The 20,371-nt window shown below is 38.6% G+C and overlaps 1 protein-coding gene across 1 annotated transcript in view; it reads left to right on the top strand.

The window, feature by feature from the left end:
* The window catches only part of FREM1 (FRAS1 related extracellular matrix 1), a 147,460-nt gene that overhangs the window by 36,149 nt on the left and 90,940 nt on the right, over positions 1 to 20,371 (top strand). The window contains 5 exon segments of the mRNA XM_079112669.1: positions 3,213 to 3,536; positions 7,007 to 7,115; positions 11,470 to 11,601; positions 15,245 to 15,589; positions 16,241 to 16,383. Of these exon segments, the coding sequence (XP_078968795.1) occupies positions 3,213 to 3,536; positions 7,007 to 7,115; positions 11,470 to 11,601; positions 15,245 to 15,589; positions 16,241 to 16,383 (1,053 nt within the window).

The raw sequence follows: 20,371 nt of genomic DNA, 5'->3' as shown, positions 1-20,371 counted from the left end.
CCCCCCCCCCCATTTTTAGTCCCAGATAAATAATTAAATCATTTATGTTAGTTTTTATTAAAGCCCTAAGGATTTTATCAGTATTGGATTAGAACTATAAATTCTTTGAGGCAGAGTTAAACTATTAGGGCATTTACTGTATTGAATCTTCAGAAACAGTATCTCACTTCATCTGGGCAAATGTTATTTTATAAGTTTCTGTAATGTTTATAAGTTTCTGTAACGTTTATAGTTTCCTTTATATAAGTTGAGCACACTGACTAAACCCAGTCCTGGGCCATTTATTTTTGTGAAACTGTTGTGAATAGAATTCCACCCCCATGATATCGTCCCATTGGTTATTGATGATAAACAGGAAAGCTATTTTTTGGTTTCATTTTCATTTATCTGGCTTCTTTCCTGAATTCAATTATTTAAAGAATTTTTTGATTCTTTGGACTTTCAAAGACCATAATTACATCTTTCACAAATGGTGATAATTTTGTTCTTTTTCTGTAATTATTCCTCTTACTTCAACTCTATTCCCCACAGGTTTGACCAGAACTTGTTAAATATAATGATGCTTACAAGCATCTTTGCTTTGTATATTCTATCCATCTAAGCTACCCACATTGACTTTTTTTTTAATGCTTCTTCCTAAGTTCATCTTTATTTGAAATGAATGTGGTCACTCTGCTTTTTCCCCTTATGTCATATGTTTGGATCATCTGTTCTCTTTTGATCTTTCAGTATGACTTTCAGTTCCCTTTCTGTGAAATTAAGCATTTTCACTGAATCTCAGAAGATTTTTGTCAAGTAGGGAAATACAAACTATATTTGTGGTAATAATGGATACATGTGTTTCTTACTTTCTTCTTTTATGCCTTCTTGCTATTTTAAAAATAAAAACAAACAAACAAAAAAAAAAACTTTGCCTTCCCAGCATGTGCAAAACCCTGAGTCCCATCTCCAGAACCACAGACACAAAAATCTGTCTTGAAAAATAGATTATACTTTCTTTGCCTTTATCTTTACCTGCTTGAAAGTCCTATACCTCGTTTTATGTTTTATGGGGTCTCTTGGCTCCTTCCTACGTTTGCTGAGGATTGATGCAGTTGATCCTTTATCCTGGCAATTGCCTGCCTCCCAGGCTTTGTTTATATAATTTGCAATTTCTGGTCTAGTTTATAGTTGTTATGCCTTATTATTTCTTACATCTTCTATCTTTAAGTAAACATTCATTGGTATCCATTTTAATCAACATTTAAAATAACATTTATTTAGACTTTAGACTTAGTTGGTCTCAGTGTGTAGCACTGGTCCTTTCAAATCATGATTTACCATTCTTGAGTTTTCATACTGTGCATCTTCAAATAATATTTTTCCTATGGCACATTAAGAGTAGATACTTGAATCTCTGTCTCAGGCTGTCATTCATTTGCCCATGTCACCATGCAGGGGGAAGAGGAGGGGTTGTCTTCTCCAAATTCTCTCTTGTACTTCTCTCTTTCTCCAAGTTTTCCTAGCTTGTTTCTGAACCTCTGGGCTGGTGCTTTGTGGGGCTGTTAGAGAGAGAGGCCTTGTTTGCTCAGGCACTGATGGAGTATGATTTCATGTTCTGTGAACCTGGCAGATGTTTCAAGCTGCTTCATTGTCTCGGGAGCAATTTCATGGTTTCTTTGAAGAACCTGTCATAGGGGTGTCTCCTTCTAACCCTCTTAGTGGATGCATTTCTAACCTGACTGGTCATTTGCAAATTGTGCTGCAGTCCCTAGGCTGTGATTCCTATCTCCAGTTTTATGCTGCTGGACTTTTGGCCTTTGAAGGATGCTCCCTAATGGTCAGGGTCCAGGATGATCCCAAGTCAGCCCTCCATCCCACATCTGAAAACACTCATATGTCCCATGCTGCCACAAAAAATGACAGGCTGCTTCCAGCACATCACCGTTGTTCTTCCGCTTCTGGCCTCTACACTTGCTCTTGTATGAGCTGAGAATTATCCCTCTGTGTGCTCCACCTGTAGAGCACACTTAAAGGCTGTCTCAAGGAAACTTTCTCATGGAAACTTTTCTCCTGACGGCTGAGACAAGGGATATATCATCTTTCCTGCCTTGAGGGGTGTGTGGGGTGAGGGAAGTGACTCCACACAGCACAGGGCTCCTCTGTCCAAATAAATCTGTCTCATACCTGTCTTAATATTTTTGCATTCTTATAGCAGAGGAGAGAGAGTCCTAGAATCTAGAACTGTTTCTAGACATTTTGTTAAGTAAATTTTGCATGTAGGATCTGTCTCACACTTACTTTGATGTCCCTTTTATTGGTGTGTCATTTGAGATTGAGCCAAGATTCCATTTTTAACTTTGTGTTGCATATAGATGACCACTCCTAGTCTAGTATCCAGTGTCCAGTAGCAAGAAGCTCATGGAGCCTGGTTCTTTCAACCGTGGGACACATCACATATTGCGACAGTAGCATCTACTGCTATGAGGTTTCTTCCCACCCAGAGTGCACATTGAAACCACAGATTCCATGATGCCATTGCGTGGTTTCTTTTGAAAGCTCTCTTACTTGTAGCTCCCAATTTTTGAGGTGCATTTCTAGTTTGAGTGTTCACTTGCTACTAAACAACTGAGTGGCCCTCCTTCAGTTATACAAGTACAATTATAAAGATATTCTTCCTTCATCCGTCCCCCATCTCCTTAAAACCACGTCAGGAGGTGGGCAGGGTTGCCAGAGGAAGTAGGTCTGTGTGTCAGACACTGCCAGGTGCTTTGCTGTGGCTGTTTCATTTAGTCCTCGCTTGATACTTGGAAGTCTAGAATTTCCATTTGTAGATGGGAGGAAAATGAGACTTGGGAGTTAGATAACTTGTCTAAAGTCACACGAATTACAAGTGCAGGAGAAGGAATTATAAGCACAGTTATTTCTGATATCAAAATAGGTGCCCCTTCTTAACCCTGCCTGCATATTGGAGTCACTGGGGAGCTCTAAAAATACTAAATAGCACTTTTCTAGTCCCCTCTTTGGAATAATTAAGTGAGAACCTTAGGAGGTGGATTCTGGTTGTCATGTGTTAAAACTCCCCAGGTGATTCTAATGTGCAGCCAGGTTTCCGTTCACAGCTGGATGTGTCCTCTGGGCTATAGCTTTATTACATATCATGCCATTAACCCTGTGCATTATAGCTCCATTTGTATGATTTCCCCTTTCCAATTTTCTTTCTCCTTCAAAAGTCAGAGAGTGCGTGGTTACCTGTCTACATCAGAGCTGGCATTCCAAATCAGATTCCAAGGGCAGCATTCATGGCCATGTTTATTTTGGAAGTGGACCAGTTCATCCTGACCTCTTTAACTACATCAGTTCTGGACTGTGAAGAGGATGAGACCCCCAAACGCTTGCTGGTGTTTAACATTACTAAAGCCCCACTCCAAGGCTACATGACTCACTTGTTGGATCATACCAGACCAGTCTCCTCATTCACCTGGAAGGACCTCAGTGACATGCAGATTGCCTATCAGCCACCTAATAGCAGCCATCCTGAAAGGAGAAATTACGAGGTAAGAAGGAAGGGAGGCAGAGTCTCCAGCCTTGTCATTTCTGGCTGGATGTGGCATGTACCTGTAATCTCAGAGGTTTAGGAAGCTGAGGCAGGAGGATTGCAGGTTCAAAACCAGCCTCAGCAACTTAGTGAGACTCAGTCTCAAAATAAAAAGGGCTGGAGATATGGCTTAGTGGTTAAGTGCCCCTGGGTTCACTCCCTGGTATTCTTCACCACCCCCTGCAAAAAAGAGGCCACTTCTATTAATTCTCTGGTCTGTTGATACGTTCTTTGCCCCAGAAAAGAAACATCACTATTAATCAGGATGCAGACTAAATGCCGGGAGGAGCCAGGCAGATGATTCAGGTAAGCGGACCAGCTCAGAGAGATGGTGGTAGGCAGCTGAAGAGAGAGCCAGGCCCTTGGCAAGCAGCTACAACTCAGCTCGAATTGATTACTGCCATGTAGGAACCACACAGGCCACTTGTCACCATAGTTCTTATCTGTCCAGAGAAGTGGGAAATCTATATTTTCTTATAAAAAATATTTTCACCTTTTAAATATAGAAAACATAAAAGTTGTAAAACATATTTTGCCAATTGCAAAATAGGAGAACCACATCCTACCCAGGGCTCTCCAGTTTGAGAACTCTGGTGTCCCTCCACAGCCTTCTTGCATTCTGTAGACCACGGAAGTTAGAGATGAGTTTGTTCATGACTTTTCCTTTTTTTGCTTGTTTGTAAGAGGTTTTTATGGGGGTCCTTAATTCTAATTAATAACACTGATTCAGCGAAGGAGATTTCCTTGTCTGATCTGATAACTAATTTTGCTCTCAAATACCATCAGGGAAATCCTCCTTCTATTGAATCTAAATCCCCTATGCTGCAGGTTCAGCCTCTGTCCTCTTGTTTTGTATTCAGTGGGAGTCGAGAACAGCTGGTTACTGCCTTGCCCATGATAACCCTTCATATCCTTAAAGACCTACCAGGAAGTCATTCAAACAGGATGGCAAATTTAAATGAGCAGATTGAGAAAGACTTGAGTTCAGGTTTATTAAGGAAAATGAGTGTTCCCGGGGTTACCAGACCATCCCTCCATGTAATTTAGAAGTTTTCAGCTTTTAGCTTCAAGGGCAATCAAAAGGCTTCAGGCTGTAAGAGCTGTGCGTTGCCCTTTGCTTTTATTTTCTTCCCTTTATAATAGTTTGTGGCAGCTGCGTTTTCTTTCCTTCCCTGGCCTCTCATTCCTTCCCTGTCATGCAGTAATATCTCATTATATGTCCCGTTTTACCCTGAGCTCACAAAGCATTGCCATTCTGGCTGTGTTCTGTGTGTATTTTCTGGCATTATACAATGTAATCTTAGAGCAAAACCTGTCCAAATGTGGCCTTTTTTTCTTTTCTTTTTTTGTTTTTTGTTGGACGGTAACTCCCAATTTTCTCAGTGGAGATTATGCACTTTTCAGGTATGTGGGCTGAAAGCCCTGGGCCTAGGGCCCAACCTAATGTGTATCTACACCTTTCAAAACGACATCTTGTGCCCCTGATGGGTTTCATTTTTAGATTGTCACTTTGGCACCTTGACTCAGTTTCTTTTGTTATTCAGTATTTGGGGATATTTTGCTATCTAATTATTTTTCTTATTTTCTCAAATGAACCCTACATCCTTTAGAAATAGATGATATCTCTTGTAATTCTGTATGCTAGTGCATCCTTCTTTTTCAATATGTGGTGCTATATAAACATAGCATGTAACCAAGCTCAAATCTTATCACATAGCTTCTACTTATTAGTTATGAACTTCATAACTAAGAAGTACAACTATACAAAAAAAAATCTAGTTACTTAGATTTTTGAAAGATATATAAAAATATCTTTAGTGATTAGAGTTTCTTAAAATCGGCACCATTGACATTTTGGATCCGATAATACTTTGTGGTTCGTGTAGGATATTGGCATCTGAGTAGCACCCCACCCCCATGTACCTATTTGTGAAATCAAAAGTATCTCTAGACATTCCCAAATATCTCCTGGGTGGTGGTGGTGGAGAGACAAAATCACCCTCAGTTGAGACCCACTGCTATAAAGTCTGTTTCTTTGAGAGGCATTTGAGTGGTCTAATGTTGGACTAAGAACAGTTTCCTTCATAAATGAAGGGATACTTCTCCAACATATTTTCTAATTTCAGATTAATAAATTCTTTTATGGAGAATAAAATTTAAAAGTACAGGTAAAATAAGGAACAAAATCTGGAGTCTGAAAAAGTGAAATCAGGTTGTCAAAAAAAGAAACAGAGTAGAATAGAGGTTACTAGAAGTTGAGAAGGGGGATCAAGAGAGGATCATTATCAGGGACACGGATCCAGTTGGCTGAGAGTAATAACCTCTAATGTTCTGTAGGACAACAGGATTGTCAACTGTGGTTGACAACATTTAATTAGACATTTCAATATCCAATTAAGAATTCTCTAGTAGAAAGTAGAATGAGACAGACATTATTACCCTGTATGCATGTGTATTTACACTACTGGTATGACTCAGCATCATGTACAGCCAGAGGAATGAGAAGTTATGCTGCATTTGTGTAAAATGTGTCAAACTGCATTCTACTGTCAAGTATAACCAATTAGAACAAATTAAAAAATTAATAAAAAAAGTAAAAAAAAAAATTAAATTACATGAAAATAAATTCTCTAGTAGAGAGGATTTTGCATGTTCCCAACACAGAATTATACATGATTGAGGTGATGTTTATAACAGTAACCCTGATCTGATTGATCATTATACAGTGTATATATGCATTGCAGTATCACAGTAAACCCTCTAAATACATACAATTTTGTCAATTAAAAATAAAAATACTTAAAACAGAAATTAAAAACTGTACCTAGGGGCTGGGGTGTAGCTCAGTGGCAGAGCACTTGCCTAGCATGTGTGAGGCCCTGAGTTTGATCCTCAGCACTGGAAAAAAAAAATGGATTAAAAAACCTTTCACATGAATATTTTTACAAAATGACTAATAATTTGAAACAGCATAAAAGCCCATCATGGACAATCAAAATGTATATTCTTACAATGAAACTATTAGCAATTAAAAGGAAAGAACTACTGACAACTTGCTGTGACACAAATAAAAGTTAAAGCATGATGTTAAGAGAAAGAAGCTAGGTATGAGAGACCACATGCTGTATGTCTTCATTCAAATGAAATTTCCAGAAAAGGCAAACCTATGGAGACTGAAAGCAGATTGCTGGCACCTGGATGGGATAGAGCATGAGGTAAATTAATAGGGATGAGCATAAGGACCTTCTGAGGGTAATGGAAATGCTTCTTAACTTTATGTAATGGCTGCACAACTTGGTAAAAGAGAAAGAGATCCAGAAGCAGAAAGTGGAATCCATTTTTGCCTCCACCTGTGGTTATGACCCCAGGATTAGTGGTACTTGATACTTGATCTCATTGTGTGTTTCCTGTGCATCTGTTTGCTTGCAGGTGGAATTGGAGGTATACGACTTCTTCTTTGGAAGGAGTGCACCTGTCACAGTCCATATCTCCATCAGAACAGCAGACACCAATGCCCCCCGAGTGTCCTGGAATACAGGTGAAGCACAGAATGAGGCAACAGGTGGCGAAGCCCGAAAGGGAACACCAGAAAGTCATGGGTCAGGAAAGAAGGGTAGTTCTACTCCCATTTCACACATGAGATATAGATTAAGGACATCAGATATTTGTTTCATTTTATCCTAGTGGCCAGATGAGAAATTAAAATCCAGTATCCTTGTGTCCTGAGGCTACATTCTTGCCTCTTGGGGGAGATGAGCCAAAAGAACACCTTTCAACTGAATGAAGCAAAAAAAGTGACTATTTGTGATGTTGAACCATAGCTGGACTGAAAGAAAAGGCCTCTAATTCAGATTGTTCAGAGAAATGGAAGGAAGGTGCAAATTGGGAAGTGTGCTCCTATTTTTATGTTGGGTTGTATAGAAACCCAAATACATAAATAAGAGCATTAGCTGCTTTAAAAAAAGGCTTTGCCTGTCCATTCTAAGTGGACTAATAATGTGATGTATGTGCTTAGATCAAATGTCAATGTGAGTATAAATGAAGGGTTTTCTTTTTCACTAATCCCATTAATAGCATTCAAAACACAAGTAGAGAAGATATCTGTGTCTGATTAAAGTCCTCAGGTGGCAGCTTAATCACATTGCTGTGTGTGTGTGTGTGTGTGCATGTATACCTTAAAATGTTTGAAAAATACCTTAAAATATTTGGAAAAAATTCCGTTATTATTTCCCCAAAGAGTTTATCCATTCTAGGAGGAACTTTGGATGGTGTAGAGGGAAATGGGGTGGGAGGGGGTGGGGGAAGGAAAGATAGTGAATTGAGACAGACATTATTACCCTATGTACATGTATGATTACACAAATGGTATGAATCTACATTGAGTGCAACCATAGAAATGAAAAGTTGTACCCCATTTGTGTAAAATAAATCAAAATGCAGTCTGTAAAAAAAATTTTTTTTGATTTATAAAAAAGGAAAGAGTTTATCTATTCTATTAGTCTGCATCTCATAGCCCTCCTCAGTTCCAGTGATTCTTAAGTTTGGTTTTTTAATGTTGTCCCACAGTTCTTGTATATTCTGATCGTGGTTACTTATTTTATTTTCTTTAAGGTTGTCTGAATGTTCAAGGTCGGTCACTTTGTCATCCAGTTCTGAGATTCTGTGTTCAATCTACTCTATTAGAAAGACTTTCAACTTTATTTGACTTATTGTGTCTTTCATTTCCAAGATTTCTGTTTGGTTCTTTTTCAATATTTCTATCTCTTTATTGAGTTTCTCATTCATATTCCATAATGACTTTCTTAATTCATTCAGTTGTTTTTCTGTGTTCTCTTAGAATTCATCAATCATTTTTATAATGGTTTTCCTGAATTCCTTATCCAATATTTATTTCATCTATTTTAATATTTTGGGGTTCATTTGCTGGTGAATTATGAACTTTAGGAGATGTTGTGTTAGCTTGTATTTCTTGTATTCCTGTGTTAGGCTTTATGCATCTGTTGGGAGGGATTTCTCTTCTGCTCTTATGTGTGGGCCTTCCTAGGCACGGTCTTCATGTGCCAAAGTGACCTAGAGTAAGCTAGATGGAGACCCCCTCATAGGTGTGGTCAAGATGGCACCTGCCTCAGCTCTCTGTGGCCAGCTGGGAAAGATGGGGCACTTTTCCTCAGTCACCAGTGCATAGTGCAGCCTCTAAATAAGCTAAGGACAGCCTGCTTTTCTGAACTCAGGTTTTTCTGTACTAAATCTATCAGTTGTTTTCCTTTCTGTGTCCTCCCTACCTCCCTCTGTACTGAACCTATGCCACTACTGCTGCTGCAGCTGCTGCAACTAGTGCAGCTCCAGTGTATTCTTCCTTCTTTGTTCAATGTACCCAGATTTCTGAGTCTCTAAGACACTCTGACTGTCCTATATTGAGTTTTAGTGAAATCCCTCTTTCACCCACCTAACAGAGAAGCAGCACTCCTGCTGCTTGAATCCCGAGCCACAGAGTGACTAGAAATGCAGCCTTCCTCTAGCCTGCCATCTTGAATCCTCCACACATATTTTATATGTGTGAATTTTAGTAGAGATGGAGAACATTGGCTGAGAGTCCATGGTTTATAAGTCTGGCTTCACTTTCTACCTCTGTTGAAGGATAATGAGAGAAAAGAAGGAATTGTTTACTTGAAGTTTAGGAATAATCACATATCACCTAGATTTTTACTTACATGTAGAGATGGGATAGTCTATGTGTTAAAAGAGCTATAGATCTGGTTTTGGCTACTTTGGGCATTTAGAATCCTTTTTAAAATGAATTTTTACTTATTATAAACTTAGTGCTTGCCATCTTTGAAAATTTGGAGGACACATTAAATAGAATTAAAATTATTCATTATTCCACTGTCCAGATATAACTACAGTAGTATTTTGCTATATAGATTTCTAGAATTCTTCATTGCTCGTCTGCTATGTCCTGTGATGCCTATCATGTGCTGCACTGTGCACTGTGGCTTCAAAATTCTTACTAAATTCAATCCCTAATACCATCAAAGGAAAAAAGAAAGAAAGAAGAAAAAAGAAAACATGTTATAGGAGTTGTGGAAATTCTTTTAGACATGTGCTGTCTTCCCTTCTTCTTTCTCCCCTATGCCTTCCTTCTCCCCATTTGTTTCCTTTCTCTCTTTCTTCTCCTCTTCCACTTCCCTTTCTCTTTCCTTCTTTCTTCCTTCCTCCCCCTTCCTTCCTTTCTTCCTCTCTTTCCCTCCCTTCTCTTCCCTTTCTCTGTTTTTCTTTCATTTATATATTGTATATTTTTGCCTACTTGCCCCATAAAACAAACCCTGAGTTAGATCATATGTACTAACCTTACACTGAAGATCAGAGTAAGGTGAAAAGCAAATAAAAGGTGGTGTATTAGTCAGCTGTCTGTCACTCTAACAAATACCTGAGATAATCAACTTATAAAGATAAAAGGTTAATTTTGACTCCTCTTTGGAGGTCTCATGATTGAATGGCCCCATTGGGCCTGTGGTAAGGTAGCACATAATGATAAGAGCACATGGTGGAGCATAACTGTGTACCCCATAGTCAGGGAGCAAAAAGAGAAAGGAAAAAGAGACAATATTCTTCAAGGACATGCCCCTGGTGACCTACAAGCCTCTCATTAGGCCCCACCTCTTAAGGTTTCATTATTTCCCAGTAGTACCACCCTTGGGACTAAGCCTTTAACACATTGGCTTTTGGAGCATGTTCAAGATCCCAAGTACCGCAGGCAGTTATGATTGAATTGGTCACAATTTTTCAGTCAGATAAAATGGATTGTTTTGTAGTGGTACTGTCTCCAGGGAGGGGATGGAACCACTGTGTCTAGGAAGCACTGAAGACAGGGAGGGTGAAGGTTGGGCAGCCTGTCAGTATTCAACTGTATTGTTCTGTTTGATGATGCCACAGCTTCCTGTTTCTAACCTGAGTATTTAGTCCAGAGTATATATTATTCTTTCTCTGATCAGCAAACGATTTCTCTCCACAGATTTCCTCTGGCATGTTGGTTCCAAAAAGAAAGTTTTATTTTAATCCTTTGGTTACAAAAACCCCTTCCTTAATATAGTCTAAACTTTGCAAAGTTTCTAGCACTTCACATCTAACAGTGTTGAACACCCTCAGGCACAATAGCTCTGTACATGCATATTGAACTACTTTTCTGTGGGCTGTGCATATTCTCATAAATTATGTCTCTTGCCTACTTAAAATATTTTATCTGAATATAGCCTTTGAAAGATTCTCTATGGACATTTTTGAACTTGAGACCACTGTTAACATATCTCTTTTTCCCATCAGTAGTTTTTGGCACCATTATGCTTCTTAAGAATTTATCATGGGATTGAGGATGTAGCCAGTGGTAGGGTGTTAGCATAGCATTCACGAGATCCTGGGTTTGATTCTCAACATTGTAAAAAGAAGAAGAAAAAAGAATATATCAGCTGAGCAGCGGTGGCACATGCCTGTAATTCCAGTGACTGGGGAGGCTGAGGCAGGAGGGTTGTGAGTTCAAAACCAGCATCAGCAAAAACGAGGTGCTAAGCAACTTACTGAGACCCTGTCTCTAAATAAAATACAAAATAGGACTGGGATGTGGCTCAGTGGTTGAGTGTCCCTGAGTTCAATCCCTGGTACCCCCTACCAAAAAAAAAAAAAGAATATATCATAAGGAACCAGTTCTTAGATTGAAATTAATAGTACTAAAAATAAGTATGTTATTAAAAGCAAAAGCTATGGAATGTAGCTTCTTGAGAAGCATTTGAAATGTGATTTTCATAGAGTTTCATGAGTGTATTTCATTAGTTTTCCCTTAAGCAGGCATGTTGGATGCCATAGAACTTCCTAAAATATTTTTCTGCTTACTCTTGCAGGTCTGAATCTCCTGGAGGGGCAGTCTCGGGCTATCACTTGGGAACAGTTTCAGATTGTTGACAATGATGACATTGGTGCCGTCCAGTTGGTCACCACTGATGGCCTGCATCATGGACGGCTCACAGTGAGAGGTGAGTGGTCCACCTGCATACCTAGTAAAGAACCCAAGAAGGATTTTCTTCTTCTTCTTTCTCTTCCTCCTTCTCTTCCTCTTCTTCATTTTTACAGTATTGAGGATTGAGCTCAGGGTTACTCTACCACTGAGCTACATCTCAAGCCTTTTAATTTTAGTCGAGACAGGGTCTTGCTAAGTTGCCAGAGCAGGCCTTGAACTTGCCATCCTCCTGAGTTTGCCTTCTGAGTCACAGACACATGCCACCGTACCTGGCTCAAGAAGTATTTTCTTCAAAAGCAGATCATATTGGAGAGGAGATGTGTAGCATCTCTTCGACCTCATTTCAAAGTGAAATTGTCATATTTAGAAAATCTGGAGACCCTGAACTCTGGTGTAGGATGCTCAAATCAAGGTGTAAGCATTTATGAAGGGTATTGTACACTTGGCTCATTATTTAAATTTCAGTTTTGACTTCTAGATGACACGTAGAACTTCTTCAAGATATGTTCTTAACTAATTTTTTTTTTTTTTTCCCATTTGGGAGACAAAATATTTCCCTGTTTGAAAGAAATACCTTGAAAAACAAAATATCTTGTTTTTTTAAACACTTAAATAATAATGATGTTATTATGTTATTACTACTATTTACTGTAGTTTAAAAGAAATGGATTTGTAATTATAAGGATGATAGTTAACAAGATAGTAGCCCTAATTGAAATGATATTCATATTCTGTGATAAACAAAATATGTTCCTTATTATGAGCTCAGAGGATTTGATTCCATTATCCTTTTAGTTTGCCTAACTGTAAAGGAAACAGGTAGCTCTCATTTATCATCATTTGTGATTAGGGAATTTTGAAATTTACAAAATGATTAATTATGATAAATTCTCCTGCCAAATCTCAGGACAGTGGAAGGTTAGTTTAAATCTGTGCATGTCAGTTAGAGGGGGCATTCAGTTGCATGTAAAAGCAATCCAATTATATTGGCTTAATAATTAGATTTATTTTCTTCATGTCTTCAAGATTGGAACAGATAGACAGGGCAATGAAAGAAATCATGGCATTTTCAGTTTGCTTTCTTTAGTAAGTTTCCAGGAGCCCAATATGACAACTGTCACTTCTGTCTCCTTACCTAGTTACATACAACCTGGAAACCTGTCACATACTGGAAACTTGAGGACTTTTTTTTTTTTTGGTACCAGGGATTGAACCCAAGGGTGCTTAACCACTGAGCCACATCCCCAGCCCAGCCCTTTTTTATATTTTATTAGAGACAGGTTCTTGCTGAGTTGCGTAGGGCCTCACTAAGTTGCTGAGGCTGGCTTTAAATTCATGATCCTCCTGCCTCAGCCTCCTGAGTTGCTGGGATTACAGGTATGAGTATTTTTAAATGGTTATATTGCCATGTCAAACAAAACTAGGATTCTAGGAGTGAGGAAGAATCAGAAAGTGGTCACTGGGCAAGGAAAGACTAATGTCCATTGTTATGTAAGTGTTTAATCATTTATTCTTCTGAGGTCTTTAATGCAGCCATGTGGTGTGAAGAGAATAATAGGGTGCTCCTGCCATTGAGAACTGTTATAGTCAGTGCAGAAAACAAAGCACTGTTTATTAAGAGTGCAGAAATTAAATTGGGAATGGCAGTCCACAATGCAATGATGTTCTTGGATCAGAGAAGGTGGAGAGTAGTCATTTACTTTGTCATTAATCATTTACTTTGTGCCAGATATTATGTAAAGCATTCTATATGCTTTGTCTCACTTAATCTCATTTCAACTTTATGAAGTAGATACTATTAGGATTCCCATTTTACAAATGAAGAAACTGTGACTTACCTAAGGCCCTAGAAAGTGGCAGAACTAGGATTTGAACCAGTGTATTTGATATTAGAGCTATTGTTCTTGGCCCTTAAGTCAATGACTCTCATACTTTAGCATGCATTAGGTTCTCAAGGACTCGATAGGACACAGATTATTATGTTCCATCTTCCAAATTAATAGTTCAGGAGGTCCAGGGCAGAGCCTGAGGATGTGCATTTCTAATAGGTTCCCAGATGGTGCTGATGCTGCTGGTTTGAGAGCCCTACTGTGGGAACAGCTGCCGTGCAGAATGAGAACAGTAAGCGAATAACAACCAGCGTTTCTTATAGTCTCTGTATTGCTCAGGTTCTCTCATCCTTGCTGTGGAATATAGGAAGGAATTTGTATTACTCACATCACTGTTCTCCAGAGAAACAAAGTCAATAGGATGCTTTCTAAGTATATATAAGAAAAGATTTATTATGGGAATTGGTTGATGCAATTATGGAGACGGAGAAGTCTCATGATAATGCTGTTGGAGAACCAGAAAAATCCAAGGAATAATTGAGTCCTAATTCAAGTATCAAGAACAAGGGCAGCTGATAGTGTAACTCACAATCCAAGGTCAAAGGTCTGAGAAGCAAGGAGGATTTAGGCAGGGGAAGGAGGTGGAGATTGGCTGGTGGGGAGTTATAGAGTCTGAAGGCCCAAGGCCCACGGACCAGGAGCTCTGATGTCTGAGAGTAGAAGAACATGGATGTTCCTACTCAAGAGAGAGAATGTCCACCTTTCTCTGCCTTTTTGTCCTATTCTGTCCCGAACAGATTGAATGATAACCAGTCACACTGATGAGAACAGATCTTCTCTGCTTAGACTACTTAAATGCTAATCTCTTCCAGAAATACTGTCTTCACAGAACCATGCAGAAATAATGTTTTAACAGACATCTGGGCATCCCTTAGGCCAGTTAAGTTGGTGTGTAAAGTTTACTGTCACGGTATAGTTATCCCTGTTTCATAAATGAGTCAAATAAATTAAATATCTTGCCCAAATCCGTATAGCAAATAAGTGTTAAAGTCAGTCTTCAAAATTAGATGTGGTGATATGATGTCGCAAAGCCCACTAAACAATCTATAGACAGTCCTTGACTTAGGATACTTTTACTTTATGAGTGGTTTATTGGAGCTGTTAAAGGCATGTGTGTGTGTGTGTGTGTGTGTGTGTGTGTGTATGTAAGAGAGAGAGAGAGAGAGAGAGAGAGAGAAAGAGAGAGAGAGAGAGAGAGAGAGAGAGAGAGAGATACTGGGGATTGAACTCTGGGTGCTCTTTTATTTTGAGCTAGGCATGGTGGTACATGTCTGTAGTCCCAGCAACTCAGGAGACTGAGGCAGGAGGATTACAACTCTGAGACCAACCTCAGCAATTTACAAAAACATGTCTCACAATAAAAAAATAAATAGACAAAAAGGGCTGGGAATGTAGCTCAGTGGTAAAGTGCCCCCAAGTTCAATCTCCAGTGTCATTTTTTTTTTCTTCAAATTTTAAGACAGGGTCTTGCTAAGTTGCTGAGACTGGTCTTGAGTTTGTGATCCTCCTGCCTCAACCTCTTGAGTTGCTGGGATTACAGATGTGCACCATCACAGCTGGTTTAAAGGGGTTTTTGATTTGCGATATTCTTGGTTCATGAGGGTTTTATTAGTGTGTCACCCCATAGTCAAGGAGCATCTGTGTTGTCCCAGCGAGGGAGGTCAGGCAGCACCTCTTTCCTTCATACCCTCTCCTGCAGTGAGGCTTCCTGTCAGCTGCTGCCTCTGGGCTGCCTTGCTCAGTCGGCTTCATCTCTGCTGTCTCCTCCAGGGGGAAAAGGATTTCTGTTCACCGTGGCTGACCTGCAGACTGGAGTTGTTCGCTATCATCATGACGATAGCGACTCCACTAAAGACTTTGTGGTCTTCAGGATATTTGATGGCCATCACAGCATCCGTCACAAGTTTCCTATCAACATCTTGCCCAAAGATGACAGTCCTCCCTTCCTCATAACCAATGTCGTGATTGAACTAGAAGAAGGACAGACCATCCTGGTGCAGGGGTCCATGCTGAGAGCCTCAGACATGGACTCCAGTGATGACTACATCTTCTTTAATATCACAAAACCCCCACAGGCTGGAGAGATCATGAAGAAGCCAGGGCCAGGGTTGATAAGTAAGTTCTAGGTAGTTAAGATGGTTTGAGTTGCACTGCTTCTTCAATAGAGAATTTTCTGTGCTCCCAAGAGTTTGTTGAAATTGTGTCAGAATTTGTGCTTAGGTAGATGTCACATTTATAAGGTAAAAATAAATTATAATTCCCATTTTATAGATGGGAAGCCTGAGACTCAGAGAAGTTGATATATCCAAGTTGTGCATCTAGAAAGTTCTAGAGCTGAGTGTCAAGGTAACTACTGCACAATGAAAAGTTAAGTTTGCTGAGCAAAGTAATAGAACAAGTAAGTCCAAAGGGAGACATTTGGACTGTTCTAGATGATTGACACATGCTGACAATCATTTTATAAATACTTCTGGAAGTAGGTAGGCCAGAAGTTTGACAAAATAGGAATCAAGTAAGAAACGTTACTTGGTGTATTTGAAGTAAGAGTTTTTCTTAAAATATTTTTGGAGTGGTAACTTTTCTACATATTGAGAGGGGTAGCGATTTCAGCTTGACGGCATTGTTATTAAATAAGCTTTTATAACAACACTTAAGCAGATTCCTTGGGTACATACTACATACTAGGCAGAGAAGACTTTCAGAGGTAAGTCCCTTATCATTCCACCCAGACACCTAAAACTGTGTGGTATTTTGTGGGTCCATTAGGCTATCCTGTTTCTGGCTTCCTTCAGAGGGATCTGTTTAATGGTATCATTTACTATCGTCATTTTGGTGGAGAAATCTTTGAAGATTCTTTTGAATTTGTCCTGTGGGACAGCCATGAACCTCCAAATCTCTCAGTGCCACAGGTAAGAAACTATTTCTGAATACTTTTCCAATATCTTGCATGTAGTTATCAGCTCTGGGAGTTGATTTTAGAAAGTATATGAAAACAGGTTTTGAGGTTCAAAGTTTGAGAAACAATAGATTCAGCAAAATAAGGCAAGTTTCTTTGCAATGTGACTACTTGAGCACTTGCTTTTTAAAGAGTTTTGTAACTATGAATTCAGTGTTTGTAAAGTTCTTTAATCGTGGGATCCTTTTATATAGAACATCTTGAAAACTTTACTTGCTTCCTGACATTCCAGAAAATACTTATTGTATATATGGCAGCTAAAATATAAACTCTCAAGTTAGACAACCCAAGTTCGGCTTCCCAGAACTCGGAACAGCAGGAATATCATGTCTCCCTGAGGCTTAGAGTGAAAAGTCCTGAGACTAACTGGGCAGTCTGCCTTAGTCCAGCCAGAGACTGTTTGACTCATTAATCGAATATTTAAAAAACCCTCTCCACTGAAGTTTCTCAATCATCCCTGAAGAGCTGATTCAGGAATCATCTTGGGCCTGCAGTGTGGTGGAGCCTACAGAAACTGAAAACCCAGATCCATGAGTTCGCAGCTAGGTCTTCGTGGGACAGTCTGAGCCTAGCAAACCTGTGGAAAGTCAGAAACTGGGAGCATTTCACCCAGGGAAACACAGGTTAGAGAGGCTGCAGAGACTGGGCTCTCCCTAGCTCTGTGAGTCCTGTGGTTCACAGAGACTGACAGGGCAGCTGTAGTGGCTCAGAAGGTTGGAAGAGAGGGTGTGAGGGCGTTTTGCTCTCAGCTCTCCCAGCCAGCCAGTCTGGAACCTACCGGGTTCCGGGGGCCCACTGAGGCTGGCACCAGCCTGGTCTCCAGTCTGGGCATCCTCCAGTCTCTGGAAAATACCAGGTCTGACAGTCCTGCACCAAACAGAGCCCTCTGGGCCCCAGTCCCCAACCCCTCCCTGGACCCAAACCCAGCCCATTGCTGCATACTCACAAGTTTCGATCATGCCTCAAGAAGAAATGAAAAGAAAACCAGATGGGCACAGTCAGCGAACACATACACTCACTATTTTGTCCACCATAGTGGATATGACTCCTCAAATTTCTAACATTTCACCAAGATTGATTGATTGATTGATTCCTCTCTTTCTTTCTTTTTTTCTTCCTTTCTTATTGTGACTTTTTTGTTGTGGCAGTAGTTCTGTTTTGCTTTTTGATTTTGGATTTCCATATTGGTTTTTTGTTTTATTTGAAGGTATATAAACGGATTCAAGAACTCCTACACTTATTCATCTTTGCTTTTCTCTCATTTCTAGCCCTTTTTTCCCCCCTCCTTTCATTTGTTTTTCTTTCTTTCTTTCTTTTCCCTGAAGTTGTTATTTTCCCTTGCTCTGTATTTTGAGGATTATGGTTTAGGATTAGCTTATTTTGATTTTGCTTTGTATCACCTTTATCACTACTCTGTCTCCCTTGTCTCCCTCTCTCATTTTTCTATTCCTGACACCCACATGGCATTCTCTCTCTCTTCCTTTATATTCTATTTTTTGGTCCCCTTTCAAACTAACAACATACCCTAAGTTACCACTGCATCTGCCCTATTCACCCTGTGAAACTGCAAACACTTTTCTACCCTCTTATCTTCTTTCCTCATAGTCAACTCTGTCCTTAACATTTCTTATAACTAATTGAGGTATATAATGTCTACCCTACCACCAATGACACAGCCATAATTAAAACAGTGGAAGGCACAGACAACACCTATTGTTTGATTTTAAGCCAGATGTAATACATGATTATGTACTGTTTTCACTGATGGAAATTACTGATCCCACTATTTCTACATATCTCTATGATATCTAGTTCCTAATGACCTAGTCTACTGCTATATATTGTTTGCATACATTGTTGCTATCATTGTCCCCCCCCCACCAATCTGTGGGTTACATAGAGAATACTATAGCCAGCAAAATTAAACTTCAGAATTGACAATGAAATAAAAACATTTCATGATAAACAAAAGTTAAAAGAATTCACAACTAGAAAACCTGCAATACAAAACATACTCAATAAAATATTTCATGAAGAAGAAATAAAAAATAAAAGTGAAAACCAGCAAAGGAAGAAGTTACACTAGAAGTATAATCAATCAAAGGAGAAAATAATTCAAATAAAAAACAAATAAATTAAAATGACAGGGAATAAAATCATATCTCAATAACAACATAAATGTAAATGGCATAAACTCATCAATCAAAATATATAGACTGACAAATTGGATTAAAAAACAAGACCTAACAATATGCTGTCACAAAGAGATTCACCTCATAAGCAAGACTGAAGATGAAAGAATGGGGGAAACATATCATGCACATGGATTTTGTAAACAAGCAGGGGTTTCTGTCCTAAGATAAAGTGGACATCAAGCCAAAGTTAATCAGAAGGGACCAAGAAGGTCATTTCGTACTGCTTAAGGGAACTATACATCAACAAGACATAACAATCTTAAATACTTATACCCCAAACAGTGGAGTATCTACATACATCAAACAAACCCTTCTCAATTTCAAGGATCAAATAGACTACAACACAATAGTACTGGGTGACTTTAACATGCCTCTTTCATCAAACAAAAACTAAAGAAGCTATAGAACTAATGAATACAATTAATAATTTAGACTTAACATATATATATAATATTTCATCAATCAAGGACTGAATATACTTTCTTTTCAGCAGCACACAGATCTTTCTCTATACTAAACCATATCTTAAACCACAAAGCAATTCTTTGCAAATATAAAAAAAAATAGAGATAATACCTTGCATTCTATCAAATCATAATGGAATGAACTTAGAAATCAAAGAAAAAATAAAAAATAAAAGCTACTCTAACACTGCAGACTAGATAATATGCTATTGAATGACCAATGGATAGCTGAAGAAATCAGGGATGAAATAAAAAAAAAATACTTAGAGGTAAATGAGAATTGTGACACAAATTGTCAAAATTTCTGGACACTATAAAGGTAGTGCTGAGAGGAAAGTTCATTGCATTGAGCTCATTCATTAAAAGAACAGAAAATCACCAAATAAATAGCTTAACATTACATCTCAAAGCCCTAGATAAAGAAAAAATGAACACTAAAAGCAGTAGAAGATAGGAAATATTTAAAATCGCAGTCTTAATCAATGAAATTGAAACCAAAAAAGTTCAAAAAAATAGACAAAACAAAAAGTAGGTTCTTTGACAGCCTAGATGCCCTTCAATTGATGAATGGATAAAGAAACTGTGGTATATGTACACAATGAATTATTACTTAGCCATAAAAAAGAATAAAATTATGACATTTGCTGGTAAATGGATGGAGTTGGAGAATGTCATGCTAAGTGAAATAAGCCAAGTCCAAAAAACCAAAGGCCAAATGTTTTCTCTGATAAGTGGATGATGATACATAATGAGGGGGGTGTGGAGGGGCAAGAGAAGAATGGAGAAACTTTGGATTGTATAGAGGGAAATGGTATGGGAGGGGGTGGGGGAAGGAAAGATAGTGGACTGAGACAGACATTATTACCCTATGTACATGTGTGATTACATGAATGGTGTGAATCTACATTGTCTACAACCATAGAAATGAAAAGTTATACCCCATATGTGTACAATGAATCAAAAGGCAGTCTGTAAAAATAAAAATAAAATAGGGAAAAAATTTTAAAAAGAAAAAATGTTGGTTCTTTGAAAAAATAAACTAAATTGATAAACCCTTAGACAAGCTAATAAAGACAACCAGAAACCCCAAATTTCTAAAATTTGTGATGAAAAAGGAAATATCACCAGAGAGACCACTGAAATACAGATGATAATCAGAAGCTACTTTGAAAATCTATACTCCAATTATATAGAAAATTCAGAAGACATTGACAAATTTCTAGAGACATATGACCTACCCAAATTGAATCAAGGGGACACAGAAAATTTAAATAGATCAAAT

This window comes from Sciurus vulgaris (genome assembly GCF_902686455.1).
Source record: "Sciurus vulgaris genome assembly, chromosome: 15".
NCBI lineage: Eukaryota > Metazoa > Chordata > Mammalia > Rodentia > Sciuridae > Sciurus > Sciurus vulgaris.
This window is presented reverse-complemented; position numbering and strand designations above follow the sequence as displayed.